At 54.2% G+C, this 15,505-nt stretch overlaps 1 protein-coding gene across 1 annotated transcript in view; it reads left to right on the forward strand.

The window, feature by feature from the left end:
- The first annotated feature begins 3,489 nt into the window (after nucleotides 1-3,489).
- The window catches only part of ECE1 (endothelin converting enzyme 1), a 116,215-nt gene continuing 104,199 nt past the window's right edge, over nucleotides 3,490-15,505 (forward strand). The window contains exon 1 of the mRNA XM_072750880.1: nucleotides 3,490-3,627. Within this exon, the coding sequence (XP_072606981.1) occupies nucleotides 3,625-3,627 (3 nt within the window). The 5' untranslated portion in view covers nucleotides 3,490-3,624. The remainder of the gene's footprint in view (nucleotides 3,628-15,505) is intronic.

A 15,505-nucleotide genomic window follows, 5' to 3' on the forward strand; every position in this document is an offset into this window, starting at 1 on the left:
ACCCAGGATCAAGCCCCGAGTCAGGCTCCCTGCATGGCTTCAGGCTCCTCTGCCTGTGTCTCTGCCTCTCTTGTCTCTCCTGAAAAAATAAATAAAATATTTTTTAAAAACCCAAAATATCAACATTCACAGGAGTTTGGAAGAAGCTGATTCCCACCCTCATGGATGACTGTGAGGGGTTCAAGACTTCAGCGGAGCAAGTACCGCAGATCTGGTGTTAACAGCAAGAGGGAACAAGAAGCGGAGCCTGAAGATGGGACTGAATGACTGCAATCTCATGATAAAACTTCAACAAATGAGGCATTGTTTTTTATGGGTGAGTAAAGAAAGTGGTTTCTGGAGATGGAATCTACTCCTGGTCAAGGTGCTGGGAAGATTGTTGGAAAGATAACAAAGGATTTAGAATAGTACAGAAATAGGGACACCTGGGTGGCTCAGTCAGTTAAGTGTCTGCCTTTGGCTTGGGTCATAATTTCAGGGTCCTGGGATCTAGCCCCACATCACATAGCATCAGGCTCCCTTCTCAGCAAGGGCCTGCTTTTCCTTCTCCCTTGACCCCTTGCCCGTGTTCTCTCTCTCTCTCTCTCTCTCTCTGTCAAATAAATAAAAATTTAGAACAGTACAGAAATATTATTTGGTTGAGAAAGCAGTGGCAGGTTTGAAAGGACTGACTCCAATTTTTCTTTAAAGATTTCATTTACTTTCTTGAGAGAGAGTGAGAGAAAGAGCCCACAGGGAGAGGGAGCAGCAGACCCCTGCTGAGCAGGGAGGCCAATGCAGGCTCAATCCCAGGACCCTGAGATTATGACCTGAGCCAAAGGCAGACGTTAAATCGATTTAAATCGACTGAGCCACTCAGACGCCCCTGACTCCAATGTTGGAAGAAGTTCTACTGTGGGTAAAATGCTATCCATCAGCATCGCGTGCTACAAAGAAATCGTTCATTAAAGGAAGAACTGATCAATGTGGTACACTTCACCATTATCTTATTTTAAGAAATCACCACAGCCACCCCAGCCTTCAGCACCCACCACCCTGATCTTTTGGTAGCTGTAGACATTGAGGAAAAACCTTCCACCAGCAAAAGACTACTACTTGCTGAAAGCTCAGATAATGGTTAGCATTTTCCGACAATAAAGTACCTTTTTTTTTTTAAATTGGCTCCATGCCCAGCGTGGAGCCCAACAATACAGGGCTTGAACTCACGACCCTGAGATCAAGACCTGAGCTGAGATCAAGAGTCAGATGCTTAACCAACTGAGCCACCTGGGTATCCCAAAAGTATCTTTTTAAAATTTACTTTTAAAAAAAGATTTTTTAAAAATTTATTTGAGAGAGAGAGAGTACGAGCTGGGGGAGGAGCAGAGGGAGAGGGACAAGTAGACTCTTGCTGAGTACAGAGCCCGATGTGGGGCTCCACCCAGGGTTCAATCTCATGACTGAGATCATGACCTGAGCCAAAACCAAGAGTTGGTGGCTTAACTGGCTAAGCCACCCAGGTGCCCACCCCAAAAGTATCTTTTAATGAAGGTACATACACTGGGTTCTTTTTTTTTTTCAAGATATAATGCTGTTGAACACTTAATAGACTATAGTATAAACATAACTTTTATATGTACTAGGAAACCAACAAATTCACATCAGTACAGGAAGGGGGGCAGGAATTACAAATCCCATCTTACAGAGAAGACTGAGGTCCAGAGAAGAGGAGGAAATCCCCCACATCCCACTACTGCTAAGTGGACCCAGGATAGGTGGGTCTGTGTCTGCCTGGATCTTAGAATGTTCTTCCCGGTATCAGGCTACAATTCCCAGGAAGACATTTGGCCAGGAATCTGAAACTAGCCCAGGCCGAGGCAGCTGATGATGACACGTTACCTGACCTCGGGGATGGAGGAGACAGTGTCAACGACAGAGAAGATCTGGTCACCTTTAGGGCAAGGCCCACCCCTCTCCTGTCTACCCTGCTTCCTGTCTGCTATTTTGTGACTTTTGACTGGTGACCCTCCTACATGTCTTTCTCCCTACATTAGGGAATTCAGAGTGCTGTTGAATGGCAGGGAGGAGATTTATTTCCACAGAGGCCCTGGCTGTCTCTAGGTTGCCACACACACTGCCCAGGAACAGATGGTGCCCTTTGGAACATGGCACTGTATGCTAGACCTTCTCTCCTGCACACCCAGAGTCAGCTCCTGAGCAGGGGTTGCTATAAGCTGTTCCTGCTCCCCATCCTGGCAGTAAGTGCCCTCTCTCCCAGAATCCACTTCTCCCCGGCCCTTTCAACTCCCTTACCCCCAATCCCACGCTGGTAGGCAGGATTTCCCACATCATTCCTTTTTTTTTTTTTTAAGAGTTTATTTATTCATGAGAGAGAGAGAGAAAGAGAGAGAGAGGCAGAGACACAGGCAGAGGGAGAAGCAGGCTCCCTGTGGGGAGCCCAGATGTGGGGCTTGATCCCAGGACCCGGGATCATGACCTGGTGACCCAAAGGCAACCACTGAGCCACCCAGGCGTCCCCACATCATTCCTTTTGCCTTATGAACGCTTATACCTCCTTTAAAGCCCAAACTCCATCTCCTGCAAGGAGGGCTTCGTCTCTCCCGAACATACACTCATCATGCCTCTTACTCGTTGGGGTCTCTTTCTCCGCACGACACAAACATAAGTGATCACAAGTCACACAAATAAAACACGTCCATCACACGCACAAGGGTTTCCTGTCTTTCTCACAACCTAGGCTACCCCCCCAGTGTACCAAACCACAGCCATGCCCCCCAGGGGTGCATGCACCTGCACAAGCACACCACAAGCCATGCCCCCCGGGGGTCTGCTCTCTGTTGCAGGGGCACAAGGTCTCTTCCTACCACACGGACATGCATGCACGACAGGCCCATAACGCACAGGTCACAGGTCATACAAATACAGACAACACGCCCTTGCTGCCCGCCCCCCCCCCCCCCCCCTTCACTCCCTTTTACACAACACACGGCAGAGACAGTTTCTCCTCTGGACGCAGGCACGGGGAGAGCGGGTCCTTCTCGCTCCCCTCCCGCCGCCTTCCCTTGCCGTCGCGCACACACACACACACACACACACACACACACACACGCACACGCGCGCGCGCACATGAACACGCGCAGCTGCAGCGCCCTGGGTCACACTCCAGAGCAGGCGCCAGGCAGGAGACAAAGGTCGCCGAGGCTCCCGGCGCCGCACACCCGACGCAGCCGAGCCGCTCCCCGGGCTCCGCCTGCCCCCGCAGCCGAGCTCGCCGAGGTCGGGACCCCGCGCCCCCCCGCCCCGGGCCCCGCCCGCGCCGGCCGCGGGGTCCTCACGCTCCGCGCTCCAGCCCGGCGCGCCGGGGGTTAAGGAGGCGCGGGGGGCGGGGCCGAGCCCGGGCTCGGAGCCTGATTGGCTGCGCGGCCCGGCCCCCGCGCCCCGCCATTGGCCGCTCGGCGGCCCCGCCTCCCCGGGGACCAGGCGCCGGAGCCGCGCTCGCCCGCGGGGAGCCGAGCGCGCGGCCGGGGCAGCTGCCGCGCCGTCGGAGGAGCGCGGCGGGAGGCGGGAGCCGGGGGCCGGGGCCGGGAGCCGGGAGCCGGGGGCCGGGGGCCGGGAGCCGGAACTATGGTGAGTTCTACGGGAGCCTCGGCGGGGCTCGCGGAGGGCCGGGCGCGGGCTGCGGCTCTCGCTCGGGGGGCGCGCGGGCGGGCTCGGCGGCCGGGCGGCGCCGCCTGGGTCGGCTCGGGGGCGGCCGCGCCGAGCTCGCTTCTGGGCAGCTGGCCGCGGCCGGGTTTGGAGGGCTCGGGGTGGCCGATTCGTCTCGGGGACAGTTGGTGCAGTTCTGGTCCGGGGCGTCCGGAAGTCCTAGCGGGGAGCCGAGCCCCCGGGCGTCCGGGCTGGGTCCCGTACCGGGGTCGGGGACGACTGCGGCGCGGCTGGATCCACCTGCACCTGAATGTCCCGGGACGCGGAGCTCGGGCTGGGGCTGGGCTGGGGCTGGGCTGGGGCTGGCGCACCGTGGGTGGCCGAGCCTCGCGCACTCTGAGAGCCCGTGGAAGTCGAGGCACTCGGGGACTGCCTAAGGAGCCGAGAGTGGAGGCAGCGAGGTTGGCGGCTGTCGGAGACCGGGGAGCGCCTGGGGACCCTGCTTTCGGTGATCCGGTCTCCCCAGCATCTCCCAGCAATGGTCCTCAGGAGGGGACTGCCCGGGGCGTTGGTCAGAGACATCAGGGAAAAGGGACTTGACAGAGGGATTTCATGGGGTTTCAGGAGCCCCGGGAAAGAAACCCATTTGGTCGAGGCTGGGCTTGTTTGGGGGCTGTTTTAGGGAGGGGTGTTGTCTCTGGAGGGAAAGCATGGACCTTGCGGTGGTCTCCCCAGGGCCTCATGATCGCTTCTGCATCACGGGGGTGGAAGCCACCTATTTCTCTTTGCTTTCTTTCCCCTGGAGGAGACTTTCTGGTCCTCTCACCTAGTCCTGTTCTGTGCCCTGTGACGGGTGTACAAGTCACCACATAGGGCACGTGCCAGTGATGATGGCTGCCAGTCCCAGGGACACAGCCACCTCCATTTCTCTGTGATGATGCTGTCAAACCTGAAGGGGCCCAGGCAGGGGCAAGATGGGACCCCTATAGGCATGAAGAGTCCCCCAATGCTGCCCCGGGACCAACCTCTGCCCTGCCCAGAGCTGGAATCCCCTTACCAAATCCCTTTTCCCTCCTCTCTCCTATCACCTCCAATATCTGCTCCCCTTCTGCCATCCCTTGCCTGTCCGGTCATTAATAATGAAATTGTGTCTTAGAGACTATCTTGGACCTATCCTACCTCCTTGGTCAGGAATCTCCCCTGGAATGCTCCACTTGGACAGTTCCAGTGGCAGGGAGCTCACACCATGTGGCCTGGCCCTTGATGTAAGATCTTAGCATATGAGCAACAAAAGGGGGTGAGACCTTGATGTCATATCTTTCACTCTGCCTCCAAACCCACCCGGACCTAAGTTATTTAGAAAGAGAACTTTTTCCTCCTTAGAAACCACCAAAGAGAGAGAGGGCACTTAGCCTCGGAGATACTTTTCTAAGGCTTACAACCTCAGAAACCTTCCAGGCTTCAGCATCAAACAGATTGAGGTTTGAAGCCTGGCTCTCCCACTTGCCCACAGGCACTTGGGTCAAGTCGAACCCTCACCTCTGACCATCAGTTTCTTCATCTGTGAGAAGAGATGAAAGGTCTTGGTTACACAGGTGGTGTGGGAATTCGGGGAGCTAACCCAGTGAGAGTGCTTGCTCAAATACAGCTTTATTTCCTTTCTTGTACAACCTCAGGCTCAAACTGGGAAGTTCTGTGTGACATCTAACCGATTTGCTAGTTAGTTGGGAAGAAGGGTTACAGGTCGTCATGACAGGAGAAGAAGGGGACAGTGATACTTAGAGAATCATTACTTTGTCCATCATTCAGCGAAGATTTGTTGAACACTTACTCTATGCCCTATGCTAAGGAGGAAAAACTGTCATAAACACTGTTGGGGGAGCCACTGCCAGTCCATAGCTGTCTGTAAGGATCCCCAGGCTAGATGCTGTATCTTTGGGAGAGGCAGGGTGTCGGGCCAGGCAAGGACTTCCTCCTGGCTGGAGAGATGAGAGAAAGCTTCATTGAGCAGGTGACATCTGAATTGGAAAGAACTTCCAGGTGGGGGAACCTCTGTGTACAGAGGCCCAGGGACGTGAGAGCAACGAGCAATGCTCTCGGAAAGGCCAGAATGGGGCTTGCCTGGCACCTGAGCATGAGAGAGCCAAAAAAGAGGAGAGAAGGGGAGCAAGGGACATGGCTAGGGCCAGATGACCTGATGCTTAGGCTGAGGAGCTGGAGCTCCATCGTGGATTGTCGACTCACCGTGTGTGCGGCCAGGGGTGGAGGCTGACGTCAGGCCTGCTTGGCCCCTGTCATTTTGGTTTCCCCTAAACACTAGTCCCTGTGCTCATTCCTGAGGTGGGGGCGATTTAGGGTTACTAAAGAGTTTATTTCTTGGATCTCCTGTTCCACGGGTTTTAAACAAATCCTGTGTTCCCTCCAACATGGCCAAGTTTGCCCTGGTCCCCAGGGTCCTAATGGGGCTCTTTTGGAGAGCGGGTGGAGAGAGGGGACAAGTGTTCCCTCTTGTCCTGGCTCAGTGTCCTGAATGGTCCTCAGCTCCCCACCCAGGGTGGTGGTGGGATGTCAGTGCAATTCTTAAAGGCCTCCAGTGGACCCCCCAGTACAGGCTTGGGGTGAGGGTTTTCAGGGGGCTTTTTATATCTCCTGTCTTCGCTTGTCTTTATATCACCCAGCAACAGGCAGAGAGAGGTGAAGGAGATTGCCCAGGGTCACACAGCAAGATAGGGTCAGAGCAGGCACAGGCCTCCTGTATGTTTAGAGGGTTACCAGGCAGACAGGTTGGGGGAAAGGAAGCCCAACCCAGTGTTCCCAGTCTGCTGTTGTGGCCTCTTGAGAATGTTCTTCCACATTCCAATGTAGGGACTGAGCTTAAAGCCATGGCTGAGGGCTGGGAATCATAAGTGTAAGTGGCTGAGTTGAGGACAGCGTCCACTGCCTAGGTTTGAACCCCAGATGTACCACCAGCTTGCTATATGACGTTGGGTCAGCTCTTCCCCCTCTCTGCACCTCCTTTCCTACCAAGTGGGGCAGATTTGCATCCTTTGCAAGATGTCATGAGGATACAATCTAGGCTACAATGTAGAAGTGCCTAAGAACTTGAGGAAGGGTGTTGCTATTTGAAGATGGGAGGGCAGCCACATACCCCCTGCACCAGTCCAGTAGGACTCACTCTGGGGATCCCTGGGTGGCACAGCGGTTTGGCGCCTGCCTTTGGCCCAGGGTGCGATCCTGGAGACCCGGGATCGAATCCCACGTCAGGCTCCCGGTGCATGGAGCCTGCTTCTCCCTCTGCCTGTGTCTCTGCCTCTCTCTCTCTCTCTCTCTCTCTCTCTCTCTCTCTCTGACTATCATGAATAAATAAATAAAATATTAAAAAAAAAAAAAAAGGACTCGCTCTGGCTTCCCGGAGCCCGGCAGTACCCTTCCCTCTAAGGCCAGCGTCTATGCTGATAGCTGGGTCACTCAGTGTTCCTGACATTGCTTAGTTTTTTGGTAAACAGGCATATTGTTAATTGTTGTTAAACAATTAAACAAACTAAATAGATTGTTTCCTAGACAGAATCGGAGAGACCAGGCCCTGTTGGGAGCAAAAAGATTTGAGGAGTAAGAAGACTGCATACAACGTGGGTTCAGCAGAAAGTTTCAGGCATTAGCCATGACATAACCCGCTTGGCTAAAGTCCACGCTTTGATGGCTACAGCAAGGGAGGAGCCATCAGCAAATGTTTATGACTTTTTGTGTTTCCACTCCATTTTTTTCTTTTTAGTTGACTAGGTAAGCACCCTGCCACAGTCAAAGTGCTGTGTTCATTTGTTCATTCAGCAAACAAGTCTGCCCGGCACAATACCAGGTGTTGGGGCTGCAGTCAGTGTCAAACAGGCCGCTAGGTCTCTCTTCCACAGTCTGGCGGACAAGGCAGATAAGGAGCAGGAAATGAAAAGTGCAACTGCTGTTGCCAAGGAGACAGGTAGGGTGCTAGAGAGCAGATAGGGGAACCTCACCTGTGGATCAGACAAGGTTCCCTGAGGATGTGGCATTAAAGCCATAGTCTAAAGAATGAATGGTCTAAGGAATGAACGGGTTCCGGGCAGAGGGAGCAGTATGTGCAAGATGGGACGAAACGTTCAGGAATTACTTTGTCTGGAGGCTAGGAAGATGACGCTTGGGAGGTGACCCTGGCAGGTGCCTGCAGGGAGGGGCTTGTTAAAGGTTTGGGGCTTAGGATGCTTGGGTGGCTCAGCGGTTGAGCCTCTTCCTTCGGTTCAGGGTGTGATCAGGGGCCCTGAGATGGAGTCCCATGTCGGGCTCCCTGCATGGAGCCTGCTTCTCCCACTGCCACTCTGGAGTTCAGAATGAGGGGAGTGATGTGGTCAGAGTTGTGTTTTGAGACATTCTACAGGCTCCTTCGGGGTAGGAGGAGTGAGGCTGGGAGCCAGAAAACCAGTTAGGAAGCAGGTAGAGTGGCCCTAGGAGAGACACTGGTGGTCTAGACACTAGTTACTGCCCCCTCTACCCCACCACATACCCCCATCATGCTGCCCAGAATGGGCAGTGGAGAGAGGGGAGGCTGTGGCCCTGGAGGTTGCACAAAGCCCCTTCCCCTTTAGACGTTGACCATCCTCTCCACATCCTTTCATACAAACAACCAGTATGGCTCCTGGCCTCAAAGAGTTTTGATCTGATCGGGAAGGACAAAATTTCAAAATGGCTCTAAAACAAAGTAGAATATGGTAGTGCCAGTCTGGGGATATAGCTCTAGGGTCACCCTGGCCATGAGTATGTATCAGGGAAGGCTTCCCAGAAGAGGTGGCATTTGTGCTTCTACAGTGAGTGGAATGGAATGCTTCCTAGGAGCCACATTTTAGAGAAACGAAAATAAGGAGATATTCTCCTGTCCTTAAAGAGTTATAGTCCGGGGGGAGGGTGGTGAGGTTTAATGAACAGCCAGTGCTGATTGAACCCCACTATCAGTGAGTGGCACTAGGGGTCTAGGGCCTCGGAGTTTTGCCTTTTTCCCAGGGGCCCCCAAGGGCAAGGGTGGCAGAAATATCCACAGGCCTATCTTGGCTCATTGACAGGCCTTGGAACAGCTCCCTCCTCCCCACAGAGATCTGGGGTGGGGTAGATGTAAACAGAGGAAGAAGTTTCTGGAGAACATTCAGGAAATTAGCTGAGGGAGGGTCTAACTTCAGTTCTCAGAGACAGAGAGGGGGCCCTGGCTGCTAGATCTTAAGCCTGTTCGAGTGCTTGTGTTCTAACCATCTGATTCACCTCCCCCATTTCATAGGTGGGAAGACTGAGGGGGCAAAATGAGGATCTACCATGTGCCTGGCACTTAAATGTAAACCTCTCTGACCTTCACGTGAACCCCAGGAAGTAGGTTTATCCCCATCATAGAGCTGTGGAAGCCGACACTCAAAGATCACATAGGGAATTAGGGACTGGACCCAGGCAGCGGCCTCCTCATTCCTCAAGATTCTGGCTTCAGTCCCAAGCTGCCACCCACTTCTGCAGAAATTCTGCCTTCCCAGGAAAGCCCCCTGGGGACAGGGATGGGACCGTCTGGCAGCGGCCAGAGGCGTGGGGAGCTAACTGGGGCTGAAATGTTGTTATTTATCTTTCACCTTTGCACAGCGCTTGACAGTTACCCGAGCCCTTTCCTCCCCATTCACCGACCATTCTTGGGTCTCACTGCCAATGATTGGCAGAGCTAGGACTGAAACCCAGGCCTGTGACTCCCAGTTCAGACGCCCTCTCCCTGGCTCCTGCCCTTGCCCTGTGGGCCGCAGCCCAGGCGGTGGCAGCCCCCGACTGGAGATGTCCCGGGCTTCCTGCCCACCTGCCCCTGGGACCAGGAGGAGCAGCCTTGGCCCCTAGGCCTCCTCCCCCTCGTTCTCCTTTTCCTCCTTGGCGGGCCGGGGGTGAGGCCGCAGCCAGGAGGAGTAGGGTTACAGTGTAAACACCATCATGTCAATATTTACCTCTGCCTGGGACCAGGCCTCCCTGCTTCCCACACGTGGCCCATCCAGGTGCACGTGGCCTGTTCCGAGGCTCTGGTCATGGAAAGCCAGGCCAAGGCTAGAGCTGTGGCTTCTGGGCCAAGCCCCACCCCTAACTTTTTGAGTGGCCCTGTGTAAGAGAGTCTCCCTTCCTGGGCCTTAGTTGTGCCATCTGTAACCCCGTGTGGCTGGGACAGACCTAGTCAGGGGGCGCTTTCAGCAACAATGTGCAGGGTCGCGGGCATAATGCACTGGTCTGGAAGCTGGGAGGACCTGGGTTTGAATCCCCCTGCCACCACTTCTCCTCTGTGAGGCTGAGCGAAGTCCCTTAACCCTCCCGAGCTTCGCTTTCTTTCTGTGGATAGTGAGGGATCCTCCCCGTACCTGCCTTGGAGGGCTGGTGGTGAGGATTCACGAAACACGCGATGGCTCTTGGCCCACATTGAGAACTGAGCAAGCAGTGGTGATGGTGGTGGTGGTGGTGGTTGTTATTCCAAATAAACATTTTATGATTCTCTGAGTCCAGACACTGGGTTACGTCACTCGTGAAGCGGAGCCAAGGGTGGGGTCTCTAACCTCAAGCCCTCCTGGCATCATGGGGCCGCAGACTGGGTCAGGGGAGGGGAGGAGGCTGCCTGGTGAACACCATCACTCCCAGCTCATCGCTGCCCCTCGCCCCCAGCTCACCGCTGCCCAGCCGCTGGGGCTCCCTCTCGCTGGGCGGAAGGCCAGGGCTGCAGTGACCTCAGAGATCTGTGGCAGTGAGGGGGTGAGGGAGGGTGGAGGCAGCGGAAGGCGGAGGAAGAGCGCATTTCCTAAGCTGCTCTTTCACGGAAGTCCAGTACACAGGCACTGTTCCCTTCAGCCCTGGAGAGGAGGCGGCCGCCCGGGACCAGGGACTGAGGGGACCAGGGACCAGCCAGCTCGTGGCATGGGGAGTGGAGAAGGGGAGGGAGGACTGCTCCCTCGCTCTTTGCTGTATCCCTTTGGACACCACATCACCTCTCTGAGCTTCGATTCCCTCACCTCTGATGTGGAGGTGTTGGGGCCTCGACCTTACAGTGGTTGGAAGTGTTAACCAGATGCTCTTCTCAAAGAAACCAGCTCCATCCAGCACACAGCAGGGCTCCGCTGGTACCAGCTTCTTTTAGGATCCTGATTGTGAGAACCATGTGCCAGTCCTGTTCTGCGGGTCTGTGTGCTTCCAAAGGGCAAGGTTGTAAGTTTTTTAAAATCCGTGGTGTGATTTCCTTAAGGAAGATGGGCACACCTTGTGCAGCTCAGTTTTCACAAATGTATACACCTGCATAACCACCACCGAGATCAACACTCATAGAACACTTCCACCTCCCCCGAAAGTTCCCATGTGCCCCCTTCCATCACTCTCCGTGACAGGTGGCTGCCCACCTGCTTTGTCACCCTAGTTCTGCCTTTGAACTTGATCTGCATGAATTCATAGTATGTATTCTTGGGTCTGGCTTCCTTCAGCTTCAGTCAACAGTGAACGGTTCTCAGTTTGCCCGTGTTGTTGCCTGTACCAGAACGTGCTCCTTTGCAGGCTGTGTGGTGTCGCCCTGGGCAGATGCATGCCTGTGTCCACCGACGGCATTCCTGTCTGGGCCGCTGGACATTCCTGCGCGCCTGTCGGTGGATCCGCACGCTCATTTCTGTTGGGTGGGGACTGGGACTGTTCCTGCTGGGTCAGAGGGTCTGTGTGTCTTTAATTCTCTAGAAACTCCCAGGCGGTTCTCCAGGGAAGTGTCCATTTCCCAAGTGCGTTGCTGTCCTCTGCCAACAGGGCCAAGGTCTAGCCTAGACTCTTGATGAATGTTTTTTGAAAGGAGGAAGGAATTTGAGTCCTGTCTTTGTCTTGACGCTTCAGATCCACTCTGCTGGCCCTGCCCCTGCCCTCAAGGCCTGGCATCTCTGGCAGGCACTCTTCCTACAACCTGGGCTTTGGGTCTCACTTGTCATTTCTCAGGCCAAGGAGGGGTTCCTGGATCTGGAGACCACCGGCCATGACCTACTAGTCAGTGACCTTAGGTAGTGACCTTAGGTAGTGACCTTACTAGTGACCTTAGGTAGATCTCTTCCTTGCCCTGGTCCTCAGTTTTCCTTTCTGCACAACACTGAGTGAATTGAAGGTTTTCCTAGCCCCCCAGTTTCTGGTGGGCTCCCCTCATTTGGGAGGCATTTGCTCATGCTTCTTCACCTCCAGGGTTGTGCCTGCCCCACTACTGAGCCCCAGCTGCCCTGTATCTCTGAGGAAGGACCATTTAGAAAGTGGACAGGCCTTGTATTCTTGATATCCTTGCTAAGAGTCTCACTGTGAATCAGCCTGTCTGGGTGAGAGCCCTTCACAGTGGGCCCCCGGCTGTGGGAGCCTCGTCCATGGAGGCTTTGCAGAAATGGCCTGAGTATTAAGCAGACCTGGGTCTCAGTCCTGTCACTTCCTGGCTGTGTGACGTTGGCGAAATCGGTCTACCTCTCTCAACTACAGCATCCTCACCTGCAAAGTTGTAAGAACAAAATGAGGTCCCCCTTTATTGTAGGGACCAAAGTGGATGGGGCAGCAAGATCCCGCCCTTGAGGAGATGTATTATAGGGGAGGGAGCCAGAGACTACACAGGGAAACCAACCACCAGAAAGATCACTTCAGAGAAGGGAAAGAAAACAGAGTGATGTGATGGAGAGTTAGCTGCAAGATGGGAAGGGAGCTAGTCAAAAGGGGGGCAAGGAAGGAGGTGACATTGAGCCAAGTCCTGGAGGATGAGGAGAGGGCAGCTAGGCAACGATGTGGGAGAGGAGAGTTCTGAGCAGAGGAACAGGGATGTGGGGTTTGGCATGTTATGTGGCTGGGCAGAAGGCTGATGCGGCTGGGCAGAGGGAGCAAGGGGAGAAGAGATAGGAAAAGGTAGACGTGGAGGGGCCAGGTCATGCAGGGCCCTGTCGGGCATGGGGACGGAGGCTGGGGGAATTGGCATTTCTGAGAGTGATGGGAAGCCACTGTGGGGCTCCAAGCGGGGAGGGGGGCAGGGATGACTGGTTGAGGTTTTGACAAGGCTCTGGCTGCCGTGTGGAGGATGAACTGCAGGGGGCAAGAGTGAGGCAGGGAGGCGGGTGTCAAGTAACGGGGGAGTGGGACCTTAGTACCCTTCACCTGTCCTGAGGGGGAGGCTTCTCTTACTCCAGGATCTGAGATTTTAGCAACTACTTCAGAGGATGGGAGCGAAGGGGACAGAGTATCCCAGATGCCACAAGGCTTTCCAGCCACAGCGCATGGTGGGTGAAAATTGCTTTTGGAGCCCAGCAATAATTTTTGTCCTAAAATCTCCACTTGAGGGGACACCTGGGTGGCTCAGTGGTTTGACGCCTGCCTTTGGCCCAGGGCATGATACTGGAGTCCTGGGATCAAGTCCTGCATTGGGCTTCCTGCATGGAACCTGCAGGTTCTTCTCCCTCTGCCTGTGTCTCTGCCTCTCTCTATCTCTCTCTCTGTGTCTCTCATGAATGAATAAGTAAAATCTTTATTTATTTATTTTTTAGTAAAGTCTTTAAAAAATATAAATCAATCAATCCTCCACTTGAATTTGACCTTTCCAGAGTGAGCTCGGGATTCCCCCAAAGTGACCACATTCCCACCACCGCCAGCCATCGGAACCCAGAGAAATGGGCCAGAAGGGCACCGAGCCAGAGCCTGGCTCTCCCACTTCCGCATACACTGCCGAGAAGTGAGGGCAGAGGAAGTGGTGGCTGCGAGGGGTTGCCTGACCTCTCTGCCCTCTCTGCCCTCTGGGCTCCCACTCCCATGATCCGGCTCAAGGGAATCTTGTGGCTTTGTGGTTCTGGGTCTCCTGGCTGGTTTGGATCACGAGGCAGCCATAAGAAGACAATACTTCATGTTTTTCTGTGGGTGTGGAGTGGGTGGCTCTTTGGCATCCTGCTGGGCTTCCTGGAGTGGTGGGCGGGGAGAGGGCAAGCGGGCATGGCAGTTCAGAGTCACAGAGGGTCTAAGTGGAAGTGGAACTTAGACATCATCTAGACCAACCTCTTGTGGGGAGACAAAGGCTCAAAAAAGAAGAAGACCTGCCCGAGGCCACACCGGGAGTTAGAAGCAGGGCTTAGATCCTGGACTCCTAATCCAGTGTTCTTTCTGGTTAAGATGTGGGTGTCAGAGCCAGACGGACCTGGGTTCTAGTCCCAGGTGGGTGACCTTGGGCCAGCGACACTCTCCGAGCCTCAGTTTTCTCCCATGAGGAATGGGAGAAGGGTCACTAATGTCTTTTTCATGGTGGTGTTATGAAGAATGGTGGAAATGATGTAAAGCTGTTTACAGCTTTACACATAGTAGGTCCTCAGTAATGGGAGCCGTGATCAACATTATCAACAGTATTACCGTCGAGGTTCTGCTATTTTAAGCCTCGTGATGCGCTGGAAGGGATGTCTGCGTGCCTGCCTTCACATCTGCTGATTTTTAGTTCTGGTGAATGCACTAGGCAGGGGAGGTGAGGAAATTGCCTCCGTCAGTCCACCCCACTGCTGCTTGATTATTTCACTTCCTCTTATAGTTGGGAGACCCTTGAACAAGGTCCTTAATTACCGGCCCCGCCACCCCAATGCACACACACGGCTCAGGCAGGCTGGAGGGGCCCACAGACAGCAAGTGCAGGCCTAGGCTGGAGTGCAGCATGGCTCTCCGTCTTCTGCATCAGGTCCCTACCACACACTCACCGGTTCCTGTTTGCCAGTGTGGCCTGAGGCCTAAGAACAGGGGTTGTGGAATTGACTTGAACTTGAACCCAGGATCTACCACTTAGGTGTTGTGAAGGACCTTTTAGCAGGTAAGTGTTCCACTCTGGGCCTTGGGCCTCCTCCCTCTGAAGTGGGGGTAACAACCACCTCCCTGGGTGATCACTAAAGTGAAATGAGAGATGACGTGATCAGAGCACGTGTGGTGCATATTCAGTGCTCCACTCAGCAGAGGTGGGTGTCACTGATAATGACCTTGACCTATGGCCCACGCCCATTAGGCCTGTTTCTCTTTCCACAGCTGTTCTTAGAAATTTTCTTGATCACCCCCCACCTATCTGCCATGCATTCCCACAGCCCCCTCACTTCTCACCCCAGATTGCCTTCTGTCGGGGCACAAGTCACTTCGGATGAGATTTCTCACCCCGTCATGTCTCCCTGCATGAACACAGATCAAGAGCTCGAGCTTGAGGACCAGCTTGTGTAGATTTGGATCTCAGCTTCGCCATTTACCCAAGTAACCTCAAGCGGAGTCCTTAATTCTTAGCCTTTGCCTGTGCCTGAGGAAAATGGGAGCAATAATAGTACCAAACTCATAGAGTTGTTCAAACAAGCAACATAATTCCTATAAAGTGTAGGATCCATGTCTACCACATGGAAAGTGTCTAGTATATATGAACTGATTTTACCTCTAGGAGTCTTAGCAGAGCCTTTGCTCTTCCTCTCTGTATTCCCAGCTCCTGGGGGGATTGGAAGGGATTTGGGGGGGTCTCTAGGAATGTACGCTACAGGCAATGGGGGAGTTGCCTTACCAATGAAATGGGCCTCTCCAGAAGGACTGTGCCTGGGGCCTTGGTCAAGGACTCAGGTTACACTGTGAGCTTGTTTATTTGGCAGACGTTCCCCGCAACTCTGCTCTGTGTCACCCGGTGCTGCGAGAACGTGCAGACAGAGCTGTTCTTAGTGAACCCACGGCCCATGGGTGAGACCAGGAAACATGGTCGTGATCAGCGCAGGGATGGGCACGCTGCTCCAGAGGAGACCTTCTGCAGCCGCTGACACCTGACGATTCCTTGAGGGAAATGATATAATATTAACTTCTGCCT

This window comes from Vulpes vulpes, chromosome 2 (assembly GCF_048418805.1).
Source record: "Vulpes vulpes isolate BD-2025 chromosome 2, VulVul3, whole genome shotgun sequence".
NCBI lineage: Eukaryota > Metazoa > Chordata > Mammalia > Carnivora > Canidae > Vulpes > Vulpes vulpes.